The sequence below is a fragment of the Zonotrichia albicollis genome, chromosome 12 (assembly GCF_047830755.1).
Source record: "Zonotrichia albicollis isolate bZonAlb1 chromosome 12, bZonAlb1.hap1, whole genome shotgun sequence".
NCBI lineage: Eukaryota > Metazoa > Chordata > Aves > Passeriformes > Passerellidae > Zonotrichia > Zonotrichia albicollis.
In genome coordinates this window covers 14,301,355-14,319,939 of record NC_133830.1, presented here as the reverse complement: position 1 = coordinate 14,319,939, position 18,585 = coordinate 14,301,355, and the positions used below count along the sequence as shown (strand labels likewise).

Sequence of the window (18,585 nt, the reverse complement as noted above, 5' to 3'; positions counted from 1 at the left end):
GAATTTCTTCATAGCAAGGGTGCTTAGGCGCTGGAATGGGCTGCACGGGGGGATGTGGGGTCACTGTCCATGGAGGTGTTCCAGGAAAGGCTGGCTGTGGCCATAGGGGGTCAGGGTGGCACGGTGGTGCTGGGCCATGGGTTGGACTCGATGTCTCAGGGTTCTTTTCCAACACAGGGGATTTTGGGCTGTGCTGGCATCTCGGCAGAGCCCGGCAGGAACAGCCTCAGGGCAGCCCAGCGTCAGATTGGGGAGCGGCAGGAACAGCCTCAGGGCAGCCCAGCGTCAGATTGGGGAGCGGCAGGAACAGCCTCAGGGCAGCCCAGGTGGCCAGGGAGTGTCAGTCAGCTCCCTCTCCTTTGAAGCACACTGTGATCACTTTCTCACCCTTCCCCTCCCACTTTCAGTCCAGCAGTCAGCACATTTTTATTTCCTAGTAATCTTTATTCCTCTAAAAATTTTCAGCACATTTTTATTTCCCAGTAATCTTTACTCCTCTAAAAACTTGTTTGCAATATTACAGCAACACCACAGCTGTAGCACCGTCCTCCTACACCATGTGGGCTCTCAGGTAAAGGTGGGCAGCACACACTTAAGCCTTTGAGAAACACACCGTGGCTTTTGAGGAAGCTGCTGCAGTACACACACCTTGGAACTGCTTTTTTCTATCACAAATCCTGATGACAGGGTCAGTGTGCATGTTTTTGTGTATTTCTTACCTTAAAAAGCTGCTCTTGGACTATGAGTAGCTGTGAAAATTTCACCCCACGAAGTTTGCTGCTATTTTAAATTTAGAAACCAGCAGATCTTGTCACTTTGATCCCCCAGAAACACAATCAAAAGAAAAAAAAATAAACCGTAGATGCCTTCCTGAACGTTAATTGCATTTTCTCTCAAGGTGTCCAGAATAGAGTTTGATTTTGCTTTTGGATCCTGTTGCCCTCCTGTGGTCAAACCTCAGCAAGTCCAAGGACTGTTAAAGCTCTGCACATCCTTCAAGCGGGCTCAATTATTTTGTGTGCATTTATTTTTGTCTGATTTAGTGAATTGTTTCTTTTCTCAGAGTCCTTGCCCTCGCTGTTTGCTTGCTGGAGCTCCCACTTACATGTTTGAAGATCTCATCCTCTCACACTGCTGTGAGTTTGGCTCTCAGAATGATTTACCTTTTTTACTTTGAAACAAAGTCAAGACTTTCACAGGGGAGTCCAGGGATACCAGAACACACCTGCATTCCTCCCGAGGGTCTGGGGTCAGCTGCCCCTTTGTTAGGCCTGTTCAAAACCCACAACTGATTTATTTTCCTGTGATAAGAGGGTTTAGAAAAGCTGGGAATGTCGTGCCTCCTGCACACCCTAAATTGCAGGATCAGAGCCTGGATTATCTCCTGCAGGCCCGGAGGTGACTCACCAATAACATCATAAGACAATTTACTTCAAAACACCTACAATACTTAGCTAAGTTTTAGAGTTGTATAACACCGTGGGTTGTTGATTTGATATTTTGTCACTTCCTTTTTATTCTTCTGCCTTTCTTCCTAATCGTTGGAACTTAGTTTGTCAGTTTATACCAAGCTGGAATTTAGCTGGCAGGATAATTGGATCTCCTAGAAAAATGTCATATTAAGTAGGAATTATGGATAATGCCCCTGCAAAATTAGTTAATGGAAAAAACGTTTAATTGCTGCTTGAGTAATATCGATCAAATGCAGTTATTCTACCTATGCATTTCTGTATTAGATACCATGGAACCTGCACAATACAGGCACTTGTGCTTGCTCAGCAGCAAAAATTCACACTTCTCCCTGCTGAGGGCCCTGAGCTTTCTGTGGGCCCCGACCTTGAGTTTATCCCAGCTCCTCTGGAAGGTGCCTCCATCAGCAGCTCCCCAAACTCTGTGCTGCTCTCTGGGTCCCTAATGAAGCCGTGGGGCAGCACAAGCACCAGCAGAGCCCCAGCTGATGACCAGCTGTCAGCTGGACCCCGAGCCATGCTTTCTGCCCTCTGAGCCCGTGGTCAGGCTGGGTCCAGCTGTGATTGCCCAGCCCACCCTCCAGCGTGCTCACTGAATGATGTCAAAAACCCCAGCAAAGTCCAGGCAGTTCACATCTGCTGCTTTCCACCTTCCCCACAGCCTCTTGTCTCAGCCCAGAGGGCAGCTGTAATTGTCATCCTGTGACTGATTAAGATTCCTGGCTCTTTCTCCTCTTATGTTATTTCCAGCTGAGGAGCTCATAATTTTCTGCTATTAATCCCAAAGACCATGACCTTGTATTTCGCAGCACTGAATTTCAACCCCTTTCTACTATTCCAGTCCTCAAGGCTCGCAGCTTTTCATCTTCTCTAGAATACTGTGATCCTTCCCTGGATTTTAAATGACTCTCATCTTTGATGGCAAGTTGACTCAGAATAGGGAGCTTGAGAAATTACAGCATGAAAGGAAGTAAACTTGGCATGGGCTTGGCTTCAGGGTAGTAGTGTTCTGTGTTGAGCTACAGAAGAATTTTTAGTGAAAAATTTTTCTTGCAATCCCCAGAGCATGGGAAAATCATTTCCAAAAGATATATAGGGAGTGAAGGGAGTGTGACCTAGAAAAACTAGTAAGATGCATATGTCAAATCCAGTTAATTTTTTTTTGCTAATGATACTGATCTATATATATAAAATGCTGAATAGAACACTTATCTTTCCTGTGTTTGGCCTTAAGCCACATTCCCCATCAAAGGCAGAGAGACCCTGTTGACACTTTCCTGGTGAGTAAATCAGTCATGAGAGCAACATATTTCTTTTCCGAGAAACATATAGAAAGCCATGTACTGGAAACTAGGACTCCTGGCTTTCCCAGAGCTCAGCATATTCTTAAAACAAAGGTATCCAGGCTCCATCCTACCTTCTCCCTTGCCTGCCTAGCAAACCCTGTGGACTCATCATACTGCTGCTGACCACCCTGATACTTTTTCCCACTTTTGGATGCAGTGAGAGGGGGCAAAGCGCCCCTCACCCTGTCCCTGCACACCCACTCGTGCACTGGACCCTTCATAGCTGCCCATCCTTGCTTCAGACATTTTCTCTTTTGCCAGATGTGAATGAGGCAGTGCAGTAATTTTATGCAAATCCATGTGCAGATTAAAAAATTAATCAAATTCTGAAATTTTCATTTAAAGAGATTAGTCTTGAAAAATCCCCCATCTAATCCTCCCAGAATAGTCACTTGGAACAAGCCTTCAGTGCGTTGTTTCCCTCCTGGGTTTAGTGCATCTCCTGGAAAATTTTCTTGTAATGCTTTTGGGACCATGTGGAGCAGCAAGCCCGGGTTTGAGCAGGGCTCACCAGGCGAATTAAAGTTGATATATCAAATGATAGAGGAGATGTGTCAGTAAGTGGGAACGGGGGAGTTTAAGGCAGTAAAATCTTCACTTTGTTGTACTTCATAGGTAAATTCCCCTGGTGATGCAGGAGGAATGGAAGAAGGGAGCCTTGGTGAGCCTGTCAGTAATTTACATGCTGAGAGGCCAGAAAAAAAGTCACGCAGCAAGAAAAACGAGGAACAAGAGACACTGCTAAAACTTGCTGTGTCTGGGAGTTTACTGCTGTAATCTGTCTCTTAGAGCTTGAGCTCAAAATTATCCTCCAACTGGGGTTTGATCCAGTGCTATCTCAAATATTTTCCTAGCCCCTCGGGGATTTTGAAGCTGACCCTGTGGAAGGTGTGCCAGCCACCAGTCCTGGAGGAAATCCAGAGGCATCCTGACAGCATTGGAACTAAAGTAACTTAGGTCCCTGTTCTCAGTTAAATCATGTATTCTGGCACAGCATCCTCTGATCTCACAGCACCTGAAATGCTCAGGATGTCTCTGTGGTTGGGTTGGCCTGCAATAAGCTCAATTGCCCCAAGTTCAAAAAAACCACAAGCCCAAGATGCAAATCCTTGAACAAACCTCCAACCACAGCACCTGGAACAGCTCAGCTCTGCCCAGTGATGGCAGACTGGCCCCTAGAAAGGAGTAAAGGAGTATTTTTCTAGCTTTCAAGTACCTGCCATGGAGTCAGGTGCTGGCTCATTTTTTTCACTGCATGGGCATGGCCAGCTCATTTGTTCACTGTTTTCTTCCCCAGTGTGCCTCCAAGTTTATGGCTCAGACTCTGCCCTGCTATGTCCATGCTTTTGGTCTCTTGCCACCATCCAATTTACTTGGCAGCTTTACCACATTTCTGCCCCTACTGCTGGATTCTTTCTGTCTCCCTCTGACTTTGGCTCCTTGCCTGCAGAATTGCTTTAATTAAAAAGTTAATGAAAGGTAATGCAAACGAGCGTTTTGCCTGTATTTTATCACAGTCCAGCTCCTTCCCCTCCCTCTTTCCCAGAGAAGGTGAAAATGAGAAGCTGGGGTTTTGCTGCATTTTGGTGTGAGAGCTAACAGTGGAAATTTCTACAGGCTTAGGAGGAGCCCTCTGAAGAAAGGGCTTATAATGGTGTGTGTAGATTATTATAAGTGCGTAGATTATTCATGAATGAAAGCTGAGGAAGTTTTCATTTAAAGGGGATTAATCTAAACCCCTTACAATCCTCCAGCTCTCTTTGGAACAGGCAATTCTTAGCATCATTTTCATCCTAAGCTTAGTACAAACTTACAGAAAACTTTTCAAAAGACTATATCCCAACTCCACATTATCCCAACTAGGGACAAAGAGAAGGTGTGAAACCTGAACCTTGTGCCTGTAGCTTGTCACCTTATATCCATACAGAAGGGGGCTCATTCATCCTTAAGTGATTTTCCTGAGAAACTGGGAAACTAAGATTAGTGCATGAAGTAATATGAGTCACATCATCAGCCCCTTCTCCCAGCCCAGATTCCTCACAGCCAGCAGTGGGAAGAGGAAAAGGCAGGGATGTGAGGGTGTAATTTCCCCTCGTGCAATATGTAGCACTTAACAGGCAATTACACCACTTCTAAACCCACCATCTGGGGAGGGAGCATGAGAGCTGCCATTTGGGTTATTTTTCTTTCCACTACTGCCTGTGTTTTGGGGTGATATTCAGTTCTCTTGATCTTGTTTTTAAAGCCTTAGTAAAATGAGTAGGAGTTTTATTTTTTGTTAATATCTACAGTGGATTTCATAGCACTGATTTATAGCTGTTCCCTGATGACATTTAGTACCCAGTGCCTGAGACTGTATAAATAAATTACATAAAAAGGGATTTGTGGTATCATTAGCAGCACCCCCATTCCAAGGGGAGTCTCCAGTGAGCCTGTGTGTCTAATCAGAGCTGACAAGGAGCAGAGTCACACACTGAGACATCCAAAGCAAATGGATCTGTGCCAAATTCAGCTCTTTGTTGCACTGGTATAACGTTGGATAACCTCAGAGCACTAGGGGGTTTTACACTGTATTTACTCTGCCTTTACACCTGTGCTCTGAGATCAGTGCCAGGCAGTGAACCCCAAAATCCTGAGATGCAGTAGAAAGGCACTTGCTGGCTTCCACAGGCTCTGGATCAGGCCTCGATGGTTAAAATATAATCTGAGTTCAGAGTGCAGAAAACAGATTACATGCCTGCTATTGTACTGAAATGCTTTCCAGAGTAAGCATTAGCAGTATGTACACAAGTGCCAGAATTAAGCTGCATTTAGTTTTCCCACCTCCAGTAGGAGAGGACTGCCTTTAAAGAACTCCTGCCTGCTGTGTGGTGTCTGGAGCTGGAGCTGCCAGGAGGGCACGTGTGACAGAGCCACGGCTGCAGGTCTGCTTGTGCTCCGTTTCCCCTGCAGGTCTGCATGTGCTGCATTTCCCCTGCAGGTCTGCTTGTGCTCAATTTCCCCGGGCTTCAGGGTCAGCGGCGCGCAGAGACATCAAGGCAGAGACAAAGCCTGTTAAAAACTTTGGGGCTTTATTTTCTTAAATTCCCCTGCCTCCCTTTAAGCTTTTGTTCTCCAGCCTTTCCTGCAAACCTGTATTGCAGCTCAGACGAGGTGACCTGGGGTGTGATACACCTCTGCTTTGTAGCACCTTCCTCTGATTGCACAGTGCCCGGGGCCAGGTGAATCAGAGACCTGCTGGGAGCAGAGATGCTTGTCTCAGTTCCTGAGAGGTGCAGGGCTGACCTCCCTGCGGCCAGCACAGTTACTCTGGCCCTCACTGGAGTGGGGTCAGTGGTTTCAACTGCTGGCAGCATCAGCTGCCATGAAGTTTAAGAATTTAGTAACAAAGTGGTCAGGGCACCCTGTCTTTTGTTCTCCTGTCTCCTCGTGGTTGAAAAGCCATTCCTGACAGCACCTAAAGGGAGTACACATAGGTAGTTAATCTGCCTTGGCTTTTGGCTTTAAAATCTGTTCTCCTAAGCAATGAATCGTTTACTGCTAGCCTTGTTCTTAAGGGTCTTTCCCCACTTCCTGGGGTTCTTTCTCTGACAAACTTTTGATTCTCTTAATAGCCTTACCTACAAGTCCCTTGTCCCAGTATTTCAGAGTGTTCCCAGGTTTCAATGCCTGAGAAGGTGTGTAGAGGTTTTCTCTGTAGATCTTTTGGGTCCCTGCAGCAAATTAAGGCAGATTTAGACCCAGAGGAGCTGTTGAAAAGCTTGTCCAGCTTAATGATTAACACCTTGCAATGCTAGGGAGTGTCAGGACAAAGAGACCTCTGGACTCCTGAGCTCTCCTAAAAGAAGCCCTTGCACAAAACACATCCCTTTACTTGAGAGAGGATTAACTCTCTCTCAGGGAATTTCAATGGGTCTGTGATCAAGTGTGTTGCCCTGGCTGCTTCAGCCTCCTGGCACCCTGCCTTAAATGCCATGAGCAGGAGAGATGCAGATCACAAGGATCTTTGATCCTCAGAAACCAGCAGTGAACTTGCTGCCAGTTAACAGAAGGAAGGAGAAATGCTGGGAGGGAATAGATGTGTGTGTGCTGGCAGGGGCCACCTTTCCTCTGTCAAGACAAGTATCTGCCCTTGAGCAGCTGAGATTTTTTGGTCCATGCACAGATCTGCTGCAGATAATGCTAATGCTCAGTGGAGAGCAGCTCAAATGGGCTTTCACAGACACTTTGCCTGGATATGAACTCTTATTTGGGCTCTAAATGTGATTTTAATGGATAATGAGGAGTAAAAGAGAAAGGTAAATTAAGCCTTGTGTTAATTTGCTGTTTGGTGAGGAAACCTCATTACTGGTCTCTCTGTGGCCACCAGCAGCAAGGGATGGGGCAGCCAGCAAGGCTGTTGTTTCTCCTCAGTCCGTGTCTGATGCTGCAGGGACACATGGGGCAATGCACAGCCAGAGGATGACATCAGCATTTGGCTGGCATGGGGAAGGGAGTTAATGTAGTGAAAAGCTGTTCCACCCAGATGCCCTGCTCTCTCCAGGACAGAGAGCAGCTTCCACAGTTTGGAGATGTGTCAAACGCTAAGCAAATAGAAATGATGGCTTGCCAGTGGCAAATCTACAGTGATGGAGGAGCTGGCTGGCAGAGCTCACCTTCCCTGCAGGAGGTGATGAGATTGCAGGGGAATCACAAGCTGACAGATAGTTTGAATGTGACACTGTCCTTCCCTTCCTCCTGCCTGGGGAAAAGTTAGAAAATGCTGCTTGTATGACACCTTAATCTAGGGGAAACAGGAGCTAGAGTTCCACAGTTCATGTTTTGACCTCTCTGTTCTTTCTGTGACAGCCCTGTCTCTTCTGCTAGCCAAAGTGTTCACTTTCCCTTGCAGGTTGGAGGCTGCTGGCTGTTTCAGCCCTTGGTGCCTTGTCAGCGGTGGCAGGAGTGCAGAAGCCCACCCCACAAGGCAGAGGGGCTCAGCCCTGGCAGCCTGTGCCCCATGTCCCTCCGCGAGCACGCGCTGTCCCTGTTCCGCGGCGCCCTGGGCACCGTCCGCCCCGCTCCCATGCTGAGGAGGGCTCTGAAGCTCCAGGGAGATGGGAGCCCTCAGCTGCTGGTCAAGGGCCAGGCCTTTCCACTGAAGAGGGACCACCTGTACCTGGTGGGTTTTGGAAAAGCTGTGCTGGGGATGGCTGCAGCAGCAGAAGAGATCCTGGGAGAGCACCTCACTCGGGGGATTATCAATGTGCCACTGGGGATCCAGGAGAGCCTGCAGCGAGCAGGAATGCAGTAAGGACTGTTTCTGGGCAGTTTTGGGGAGAAGGGAGGAGGGGTATAAGCTGCCAGATTTTCCCTCTGTGGGATATTGCTATGAACACCTTAAGTCCTTCTGAGCTGCCCTTGCTTTGCTGCCCACCCCATCCACCCCCCTGTTCTCATCTTCAACCACCATCACATCCCAGTGACACCAGGAATGCAGCTCACCTCTTGTGCTGGGTGTGCTGCCTCTCTGGCTGTGGGGAAGAGACACTCAGCAAAGGCTTTGTGTCCTGGTCACTCCCTGTATGCCACTGGTACCCCAGGCACCTGCAGGTGACAGCCTGGCTGCCTGTGTGGGTGCACAGATCCGTGGTGTAATTGCCTCTCTTACCTCACCAGGGAGATGCTGCTGAAGCCACATAGCAGAATCCAGGTCATCGAAGGTGCCAAGAACAACCTCCCAGATGCAGAGGCTCTGAAGGGAGCAGTTGCCATCCAGGAGCTGGCTGAGAGTCTGACTGCAGATGACCTGCTCCTTGTGCTCATCTCAGGTAGTGTGGGGATCCCAGGGAGTGGGATCTGCTGAGGCCCCCAGCTGCCTGCCCACCCCTGACCCTGCAGCAAGGGAGTGCTGTGCTGTGCCAGCCCCTTCAGCACAGACACTTGCACCTCTGATTTTCCCTCTGCCTTCTGCCGTCCTTCCTCCAGGCATGCAGCAAGGGAGAGCACAGGGCTTCCTGCTGCTCACTCCCAGCACTGGAAAGAGGCTGAGCTGCACAGGCTGGGTCCTGCAGCTGTGCCACCACAGAGAAGTGGCACCTCTGAGCACAGCCTGGCAGCTGTTCCCACCTCCTGGCAAGGAGACACTTTCTTCCTGCCCCCTCCTTACCTTTGGGGACGCAGACTTGGAGAAGCAAGCACCTGGTAGATTTGCATGCTCCGCCTTTGTGCAGGAGCGTGAGTCTGAAAGCTGAGCTCTGGGACTGACCTTTCCCAGGGCTTGGCTCCTTCCCAGCTAGTGGAAACGAGGCCTCCAGGTAGCACACAGTAAGCTGCATGCCTTGCAGGGGCAGCCCTGCACACCCCCAGGGCTGGCTGGTGGCCCCCAGGCTGTCCCCAGATCTAGGGCTGTGCAAGAAGATGAATCAGAGGGATGCAGTGACATCACCTCATCCTGAGCTCAGTGGCAGAAGCATGCAGGGGCTTGGAGCAGCTCTGCAGAAAGGCCTTGTTCTCCTCTGCTCAGTGTTTATTCCTCTGTGGATGCTGCAGCCTGATCCAGTACAGAGAGAGCAGTGCCATTAGGCAAACACCCAAGTGACTGGAAGCTAGCTGTGCTTTCTGGGGATTCCCCTGGGCTTCCTCCTGTCTTTTGGCTCCAGGGATCTCCAAGAGACTCCTCAGCCCTTCAGGGAGCCTGAACAGGATCTCCCCGTGGCTGTGACTCCCTGTGCATGTGCACTCCCACACAGCAGCCGGTCCCCAACTGCTCCTGCCTCTCAGCTAGATCCCTGGCTATTGACTGAAACACAGGCATTTGCATTTGTTTTTCTTGCTCATCATGTTTTATTGATGCTGATTTGTCTCAAACCTCTGAGCAGGCTTTGCATTTTGACAGTAGCATTCAGCTGTACTTCTGTGCACGTTCACTCTGTGCACAGACCTTGCTCTTTTCTCCTCTGTATTTTCAATCCATTCCACTTTTCCATTAGAACCTTTCCTTCTTTTCCACATTTCCAACGCCTGCTTGTGTCAGACAGAATTCCCAGCAGTGAAGCTATCACCCTGGACTCAGAGTGTTCTTTGTCCTTTGCATTACTGTCCCCCCTTTTCTCTCCTCCCAGGCCTAGATGAGTGCAGTTCAGCAGTTTCCAATCTTGCTGCATCCCTAGCCAGTGTTTTTACACACTGTCCTGAATAAATGGAGCACTAAAGCAGGCATGTGTGTCCCCATGTGGCCAGCACTGGCTGCTCTGTGAGCCATGGAGGCCATGGCTCCATGCTCACCCAGCCAGGTGACCCCTGAGTATCAGTGTGAGGAGCCAGCTCCAGCCCAGTGCAGAGGTGAGGGTGGGTGCTGTCCCTCTTCTGTCACCCCCACCACACTGCAGGCTTGTGGTGCCCCCATGCAGCCAGGCTCACACTGCCTGGGTGAAGTGTAGCTGACTGCAGAGAGTGCAGCACAGCAGTGATTCAAACCCACCATTGAGGATGACTGAATTCCCCAGAGGTGTTAGCTTAGGTCCCCAACCACCTCTGCCTTCCCTCCAGACACCTGTGAGGGAAAAGGCTAAAGCCTTGCTCTCCTTTGTCCTCCTTCTCCTGCTATCCTGATGTCCTTGCCATCTCTTCTGCATCCTAGGGGGTGGATCAGCCCTCCTGCCTGCTCCCATCCCTCCCATCCTCCTGGAGGAGAAGGAGAAGCTCACAAAGCTGTTGGCTTCCCGAGGAGCTGCCATACAGGAGCTGAACATTGTCCGGAAGACTCTGTCTGTGCTGAAGGGTGGAGGGCTGGCCCAGCTGGCACATCCTGCTCGGGTAACCAAGGGAAAGCCCCTGTCTGCCCAGACATCACCCATCTACCCTCAAAACACAGGTTTAAATCAGCTTGCCAGGTTTTTGTCCATACTGAGTGAACAGCTTTGCACACTGTTTTGGGGCTCCCTGGCTGAGATTTCACTTTGGACCAAAACTCTCAGGGAGACAGAGCTGGGAGAGTGGGAATTCAGACTTGGGAAACATCAGCCATCCCATCATGCCACTCTGCAGACCCCAGTCCACAGCCAGCAGGCACTTCCAAGTGTTGGTGCTTCAGCACAGTGCTTTCAAGGCTGGCCCTGACCCTTGGCTCCCCTGGGGGCTGTTCTCAGCGTGTCCCATTGCTGAACCACACGAGGTTGGGCCTGACAAGTGCAGTGTCACAGGTTACATCTTCCAGCATGATAGTCCAGTTTCAAAGGGGACTGTAAATCTGTGGGTTTGAGAAGGGCAAGGTGACACTCACAGGTCCATAAATTGACAATGGGTGAAGACCTACCCTGTTTCCATCTGCTTTGATGTGGGGATGGAACTCAGAGCAGTGCTTATGCCAGGGCTCTTTTGTGGTCACCTGTCTTTGCCTCCTGCAATAATCTGTGGGCATTTCTTTCCATAGGTGGTGAGTCTCATCCTGTCTGATGTGATAGGTGACCCCCTGGACATCATAGCGAGTGGGCCCACTGCTCCCAGCTCCCACAGTGTCCAAGACTGCCTTCAGATACTCACCAAATACAACCTGCTGCACAGCCTGCCCAAGTCAGTGGAAATGGTCCTCTCCAGCTCTCCCACCAAGCCCACTGCTCCAGAAAACTACTCCCACGTTTCCAACATCATCCTTGGCTCCAACAGGCTGGCTCTGGAGGAGGCCAGGTGCCAGGCTGAGGGCCTGGGCTATGCAGCCCTGGTGCTGAGTGCAGCAGTGCAGGGGGAAGTGGGCCATGTTGCCACCCTGTACTGCCAGCTGATCCAGCTGCTCTGCCTGGGCTTCAGCAGCCTCGCAGAAGGGCCCCTGGGGGACGAGCTGAGGGGCAATCTCCTGCAGCTGGCAGCAGAGCTGCAGATCCCGGGCTTGCACCTGGAGGAGTTCCTACAGGCCCTGAGAGGATTGGGGCCCGACAGACCAGTCTGCATCCTGGCTGGTGGAGAAACCACAGTCCAGCTCCAAGGAACAGGAAAGGGAGGGAGAAACCAGGAGCTGGCCCTGCGTGTGGGGCTGGGGCTGCACAGGGCCCAGGCCACAGGAGCCAGCAGCCCCCAAGGGAGGTGTGAGATCCTCTTCCTCAGTGGGGGAACAGACGGGCAGGATGGGCCAACGGAGGCAGCAGGAGCCTTCTGCAGCCCAGGGCTGGTGGCTGAGGCACTTCAGGAGGGCCTGGATGTGGAGGCCTTTCTCAGGAACAACGACTCCTACACGTTCTTCAGCCAGTTTCAAGGTGGGCATCACCTCCTGGTGACAGGCTTGACAGGCACCAATGTCATGGACATCCAGGCCATTTTAATTAGAGCCACGGAGAGATCATGAGAGCTCCCTCTGCAGACACCCAGATGCACTTAATTAGGAGCAGGAGTAAATGAAAGGACCAATGCTGTGGACAAATGCAAACTACTTAAATTAGGGCTCACTGTTGAGGCTGCCAGTGTCTTTGACAGAAAGAATCCACTAATTAGATACATCAGTGGACATCCACAGCAAAAACAAGCACTTGTAATTGGTGGGATCAGAGGAAGGTAAGAGGTCACATTACAGACAAGGAAACTGGATTTAAAGCTTGTGACTGCTCCAGCTATGGTTAATTTAAGAGATGTAGGGAAGTTGAGGCCATTTGCAGGGCTACCATGGAGAGCCCTTGCTGCACTGTTGCACTTGTGGTGCTCCAAGCTAAGAGCAGCTCAGCAGTGGGGTTTTAGGGGTCCACTGGAGCAAATTACAGCAAGGCCTGCTCACATGAAGCATGGAGCTGCTGGGGGGATGTGCTGGGAAGGGAACACCCAGCACCTGCTCCACAAGCCAGCACAGTGCCCTGCAGCTCTTCCCACAGCAGGGTACTGAGATGACAGAGACCCCAGGCCCAGCAGGATGCACAGCAGGAGTGTGGCTAAGAAGCACACTGGCACAGAGAAGTTCTTGATACTGGCTGGGTGACACAAGCAGTGCACAGTGACAAAGAGGACGACATACCTTCACTGTACAGTGTAAGGATGGGGATGAATGAAGCACAGTGACAAGCCAGCTGTGTGGAGTCCTCCTCCAGCCTCCTTCCCTCCACAGCAACATCTTCCCTGCTGGTCCCTGTTGGGAGAGCCTGTGTGCCAGCAGCTTGTATGCTATGAGCTTTCATGGTGTTGTTTTCCAGCTGTAGAAAACTGTCGTGCATCCAGCCTGAGCCACTGACCTTTCCTCTGCACTGAGGCAGAAGTTGCTGTCATTCTGATTAACTCTGCTAATTCCACAGAACAAAAGACAAGGAAACCTTCGTGCTCAGCTCTCCTGACCCATACTGCTGAGCTGATCAAAGGGCAGATCTGCCAGAGCTGTGCTCTGACAGGGAGCTGCTCCCCCCACATGCACGAGGACACAGTTTTTGTCACCTACTGCAGTGTGGTATGTGGGAGACTAGAGATGAGCTCGGTTTCCCAGGACAGGGACCTCACAGTGGGGCTGGATTTCAGGAGGGCTTTGCCTGCAGCAACAGGCACACTGACGGTTTGGCTGGGTATTCAAAGGGCTTTAGCTCAGCAGCCAGTATGACCCAGCACGTTCAACTCCTTTTGAATATCCGTCTGTTTGTTACAGAGTCTAAGTGGGAGCTGAGCTCCTTTGAAAATCCAGCTCTAATGTAATAGGACACGCTTGACTCAGACTCTTTCCAGACAGCCCGACCTACTCCGTGTGCCTGATCTCATCTCGTGACATAAATACACCCTTGTGCCAACAGCCTGTGGTGTCTCACTGAACAGTCACTTGTTCTGCACCCCACTTCAAGGTGGATCAGAGGGTGGGGTTTTGTGGAGGATGCAAAACCTCCTATTTTGGTTTTGAAGCCAGTATCTAACAAGTAGGGATATCAGCAGGACCATCGTGGGGCCTGCTGTCGATGCCAGGCTGGCAGCTGGACATTCTGGGCTACAGCCCAGGCTCAGAATAAGGCACAACCCTGGGAATTTCAAAACCCCACTCTTGCCTGGTGGTTTAAACTCATCCATGCATCTCATTTGTCCTCAGAGTCTGAAGGTCTTTTGTAACATGCCTGAACTTGCTCACAGTGGCAAACAGCTCTGAGATCTGCTGGGGAAAATCTGCCAAGCATTACAGAGCTCGCTGTGCCCCCTGTAATGTCAGGGGTGGTTGTGCAGGAGAAGCTGCTTTGCGCCCTGTGTTTTTCTCCAGAGGTCGCTGGCAGGTCGCCTGCTCCATGCCCAGCAGGGCAGCTCCACGGGGCACTAACACGGGCACTAACACAGCCACAGGTGTGGGCTGCAGCAGGACAGCTGGGTGAGGCTGGCTCCACACTGCTGGGTGCTCCCTGGGCCATTCTGCTCCAGCAGAATGCAGAGTGACTCCCTTTCAGGCTGGGGTGCCTGGCAGAAGGGTCACTTCAGCAGCAGACCAGTGTGCCAGCCTGGGCACACTGCCACAGGGCCACCACAACCCCCTGCCCACAGCTCTGCCACACTGCTGAGCACCACCCTGGACCTGGAGCTGCTGCTTGTGCTGCCTCCCAGTCAATTCCAGAGGACCTTGGGCTAGTGCTGGCTGGCTTCTCCTGGGAAATGCTTGCTCCAGGTAGCCCCAGCAGTGTCCTTGCTTCCTGAATGGTGGCTTTTCATAACGATTAAAGAGTGTGTGTTGGGGAGGAGAGAAGTCTAATAAAAGCTTTGTTGAAAGGATGGAGCTGTTTGAAGTGCATTTCCCATCTACCTTTGCTTGGCTGCCATATATGGATTTTTGTTCTTGTCCTTTCTTTCCTAATGAGGAGATGACAGGCCAGGGGGAGGTTCAGCAAGAACACCCAGGCTACAGAAATACTTCTCTGATGCTTCTGCCTGGATAACTCAAAGCTCCATTTCCAAGGAGTTGCTTTAGTGGACCCTGTGCAACTTCTGCCTAGGGACAAAAGGAGCACTGGAGTGTGCTCAGCCCTCCCAGACAAAGCAGCATCTCATTCCTCTGGACAGTGCTCAGCAGGGAATTGTCTGCTATCACTCCAGCCCAAGGCCAGCTCCCTCTGACCTGCAGTGCCTTCACAAAAGGTCAAAAGGCCCCATGCATGAGCCAACATACCTTTGGGCCCCACTGGCCAGGTTTAACAGGATTTGTGAGATAACACAAATCTTAAGACACGAGAGAGAGCATGGCTTACCTGCCTGGTAATGATTTGCCTCTGGGCTGGCAGGGCTTGGCAGGAGCAATGACTTTCCCACTGGGAACTCAAGTGAGTCACCAGAGCTGAGCAGGCTTTGCAGCTTGTCCTGGATGGGATATTGCCCTCATGAGAGTAAAGCTGTGCAAATGAAGACACCGGAGTGTGGCTGCAGTCACAGTGAGCAGCCCCAGTGTGTGGGCTGTGCTGGGACCGGCTCTGTGCCACCCTGGCTCTGGTGCTTGTGCCTAAGGAGAAAAGTCACAGAGAGAGTGAGGACAGTAAGAGACACAGGGGCTTGATGCTCACAGTCCCTTCCCTTTTTATCAGAAAAGCAGAACTTTCTACACCAGCCAGCCTTCAGGAAGGAGCCAGGTGGGTGAAGATGGCCAGCAGCTCCCCAGCCATATCCCTACACATGGGCAGGGGACAGTGGGTGGGGAAAACGTGCTCAGATGCTGTGTGGGGAGCAGGTGAACAAAGTCTGGGCGTGTTCAGGGTTGATTTGCACTCCCAGGTCGGCAGCTCGTAGCCAAACAGGGCTAACGGCCGGGGGAAGTAACAGCGTTATTAACAGCACGAGCTTCTGGCAGTAAATTAAAAATCTTGGCTGCCGCCCTTGGCTCTGCTCTTGCCTCTTAGAAGACATTAATATCACAGCTCCCCAGCATTCCCATTATCACTTCATTAAGGATCCAATAATGATAAATGTGGATGGTTTTATTTTGCACAGAGCCTGATTAATGGCCAATAATTCACTAGGTGTTAATGGGGCCCTTCCTTTATGGAGGCATTGGAAGGGGCTGCCTTTCATCTCCTCCACAAGCCACAATTTTCACCATTTTCGCTAATGTGACAGATATAACACAAACCTTGAAAGAGTGGCTGAGGCCTCTTGAGAAACCTTGAAGAGCATCGTGCCTGGGGCAGCCCTTGCTGTCGTGGCCATTCCTCAGCATCTTTTTCCTCTTCCTCCTCCCCTGTGCTGCTGGCAGTGCCTGCATATCCCAGGACAGTCGGGGACAAAAGCAGAGCAGCAGATTCCCCAGGGATCAGCCCACCAGTGCAGTCACTGGGGCTCTCCACACAGATGTGGTGCAGAACCAGGCCCACCCTTGCAAGGGGCTGCAGTGCAAGGAGTGGGCTTGTGCCGGCGTCACCCCAAAGCAGCCTGGCACCCCTCACCTGCATCCCAAGAGTGCTGGAGAGCCTGGGATGCAGGATGAGCTCAGGCTGAGGCCAGCAGTCCCCCTCCAGCCCCTGAGGACAGCTCTGGTGGCTCCTCTGAGGCCGGCTCCCGTGGCACAGGGGCTGCTCTCTGCCGCAGGAGCCCGGCGTAGTGCACGGCTTCAATCCCTATATGAAGTGGGATGTATAATCACATAGGAATAAAAAGCCATACAAGACAGCAGGCTGGGAGATGCTCTGTGCTGGAGGATGATGGGACAGTCCCTCTGCCCGGGCTGCCACGGCCCTGCTGGGATGGAGCCGGACCCCAGGGAGCCCCAGGATCCCCCCAGCCCCTGCATGGCATCTGTGGGGACACACAGGAGCCCTGCATCAAGCAGAGGAGAGAGGCGATGTGTCAGCCAGGAGAAAGCTTGGGAGGCCCCAGAGCTGCTGCAGAGGGAGCCCCAGGAGGTGCCAGCACTTGCTCCCAGCTCTCCCAGCTAACAAGGGCCTCCCATCCCAACTCCCTGATAGGGGCTGCGACAAGACTTGGTCTGTGCAGCACCCAGACCTCCTTCCCTCTCACAGTGCCCATGTGGGAGCACCACCCTGCAGGAGCTCCTCCAGCCTGGGAACCCTCTGCTTGTACCACCACTGTCCCCCAAGGCTTTACCAGCCCCACCAAGGCAGTGGGCATCACAACCCTCCAGCCCCACCAAGGCAGTGGGCACCACAACCCTCCAGCACCATCACAAACACCTGGTGAAGGGAGAAAAAGGAGCCAGCCTCCTCCCTGTGGCAGTCAGAGCATCCTTCTCCATCTTACCAGGGAGAGGAGCCCAGCAGCTGGAGCGAGCAGTTGCAGGGAGCTGTCAGCACCCAGCTGTCAGATCCCAAATCCCCTGGCAGCCCATTAGGAGCAGCTCCTGGCTGCCTGCAGGAGCTCTTGACAGGGGACCAGGCACTAACATGGATCCTCCTCTAAGGAGGTGGATGTGGGTGGAGGGAAAGCAGGGAGCTGTTCCTCAGTGAACACTCAGAGAGCAGCACTGGCACAACCAGGGCAGGGAGCCCACCCAGGCAGTGCTGGGGATGAAGCCAAGGGTGGCCAGCAGAAAGGGCTGTTTGTGCCACCTCCTCTCCCCCTGCCTTTCTGCTCACATCCCAGCAGCGATTCTGGCATCCACGGGATGGCAGAGCTGGAGCAGTGCCTGGGGCAGGAGAGAATGGGTGCTGGGTGCAGGCTCATGCAGTGCAGCCCAGACTGAGAAGGAAGGGTCTTCTAGCTAAAAAAAAAAAAAAAAACAAAAAAAACAACCAAAAACAAAAAGAAAAACAAAAAGAAAAAAAACCCCAAACCAAAGGAAAAAAAAAAACCCAAACCAACAAACAAAACCAAGACAAATAAAACTCCACACCAACCTCCCCCGCAAAACAAACCGAACAGCAAAACCCCCCCAGCAAAGTGGCAATACACTGTTTGGTTGCCACACAGCACTAAAAAACTTTTTGCTGGCCCCAGATAGCACAGCCAGCCAGCAGCCTCCAGCTGAGCACTATGGTGTTATCTTAAGCAGCTCCAGAGGGGCTGAGCCACCCCAGAACCATCACCCCGGGCTCCCCTTAAGCCTGCAGGAGGAATTCCAAGCCTCAGGCTGCCTTTCCATGCCACAGGGTAGCACTGGGAACATCCACACTCTTCAAAACACTGCCAGAAGCCTTCCTCCACCCCAATGCCCAGGTTTCTCCAGTGGCTGGGGCTGTGCAGAAGGGTGGGCTCTGACCATCATCCCTCGTGGGATGTCCCTGCCCACACTGGATGGGCAGAGTCCTGAGGCAAGGCTCTCCACATGTCCCCTCCCTGGGCAGTGTAGGCAGAGGGCTGCCAGACTCCAAGGAAGGGGGATCCATCCCCACAGAAGCTTTTATCAGTGTAAAACCTGGAGGGTTTGGCTTTCCACGTCAGAATTCCAAGGCTGTCACCAAGAGCTGTGAAGAGGTGAGCATCAAACCACATCTGTGCCACTTTTTGGGAGGATGGAGAGGATGGAGAGGGGGACAGCCCTGGCTTTCCCTCGGCCAGGCTGTGCCACGGAATTTGCCACATTAGGCACCGTGACTTTTTCAAAAGCACAAATCCCACAGTTTGAGGGGCTTGGCCCAGCCAAAATCCCCAGCAAAACCCAGACAGGAACGGAACGGTGCCGGGCATTGGGGTGGCAGGGAGGGGACACTCCCAGGGACCCAACACCGGAGGGCAGCGCCGGGTCCCGATCGCTCCTTCACTGCTCCAGAACGAGTCGGCAATTACGGGATCATCAGCTGATGAATTGTAGGAAAAGATGCGTTTGTGAATCACCGCACCCCGGCTGGGTACGAACACTGCCAGCGCTGTATTTGGGAGCAATTACTCTCCCCGAGCATGTGAATCATTAGGTATAA

General features: G+C 51.7%; 1 protein-coding gene and 1 long non-coding RNA gene across 5 annotated transcripts; one reads left to right on the top strand and one right to left on the bottom strand.

Moving 5' to 3' along the window:
* The first annotated feature begins 7,814 nt into the window (after window positions 1-7,814).
* On the top strand, window positions 7,815-15,219 carry GLYCTK (glycerate kinase). Its single transcript, XM_026792424.2, has 4 exons — window positions 7,815-8,104; window positions 8,474-8,625; window positions 10,437-10,612; window positions 11,229-15,219. Exons 1-4 carry the CDS (start codon window positions 7,815-7,817, stop codon window positions 12,132-12,134), a joined length of 1,524 nt encoding a protein of 507 aa, XP_026648225.2. The 3' UTR covers window positions 12,135-15,219.
* Window positions 12,004-17,441, bottom strand: LOC106629324 (uncharacterized). Of its 4 annotated transcripts, none has more exons than XR_012582238.1 (3): window positions 14,974-17,437; window positions 12,792-13,053; window positions 12,004-12,143 (listed from the first exon to the last, which is right to left on the bottom strand). It is a non-coding gene; the product is annotated as an uncharacterized LOC106629324 (long non-coding RNA). The 4 variants fall into 4 exon arrangements; XR_012582237.1 differs by having other exon boundaries at window positions 12,059-12,198; window positions 14,974-17,438; XR_012582239.1 differs by lacking the exon at window positions 12,004-12,143 and having other exon boundaries at window positions 12,217-13,053; window positions 14,974-15,221; window positions 15,846-17,438.
* Between the last annotated feature and the right edge of the window lie 1,144 nt (window positions 17,442-18,585).

Coding starts and splice junctions, on each gene's coding strand:
- GLYCTK (XM_026792424.2), top strand. CDS start 7,815: ATGTCCCTCCGCGAGCACGCGCTGTCCCTGTTCCGCGGCGCCCTGGGC. Junction 8,105..8,473: donor CTGCAGCGAGCAGGAATGCA/GTAAGGACTGTT, acceptor TTACCTCACCAG/GGAGATGCTGCTGAAGCCAC. Junction 10,613..11,228: donor AGCTGGCACATCCTGCTCGG/GTAACCAAGGGA, acceptor TTCTTTCCATAG/GTGGTGAGTCTCATCCTGTC.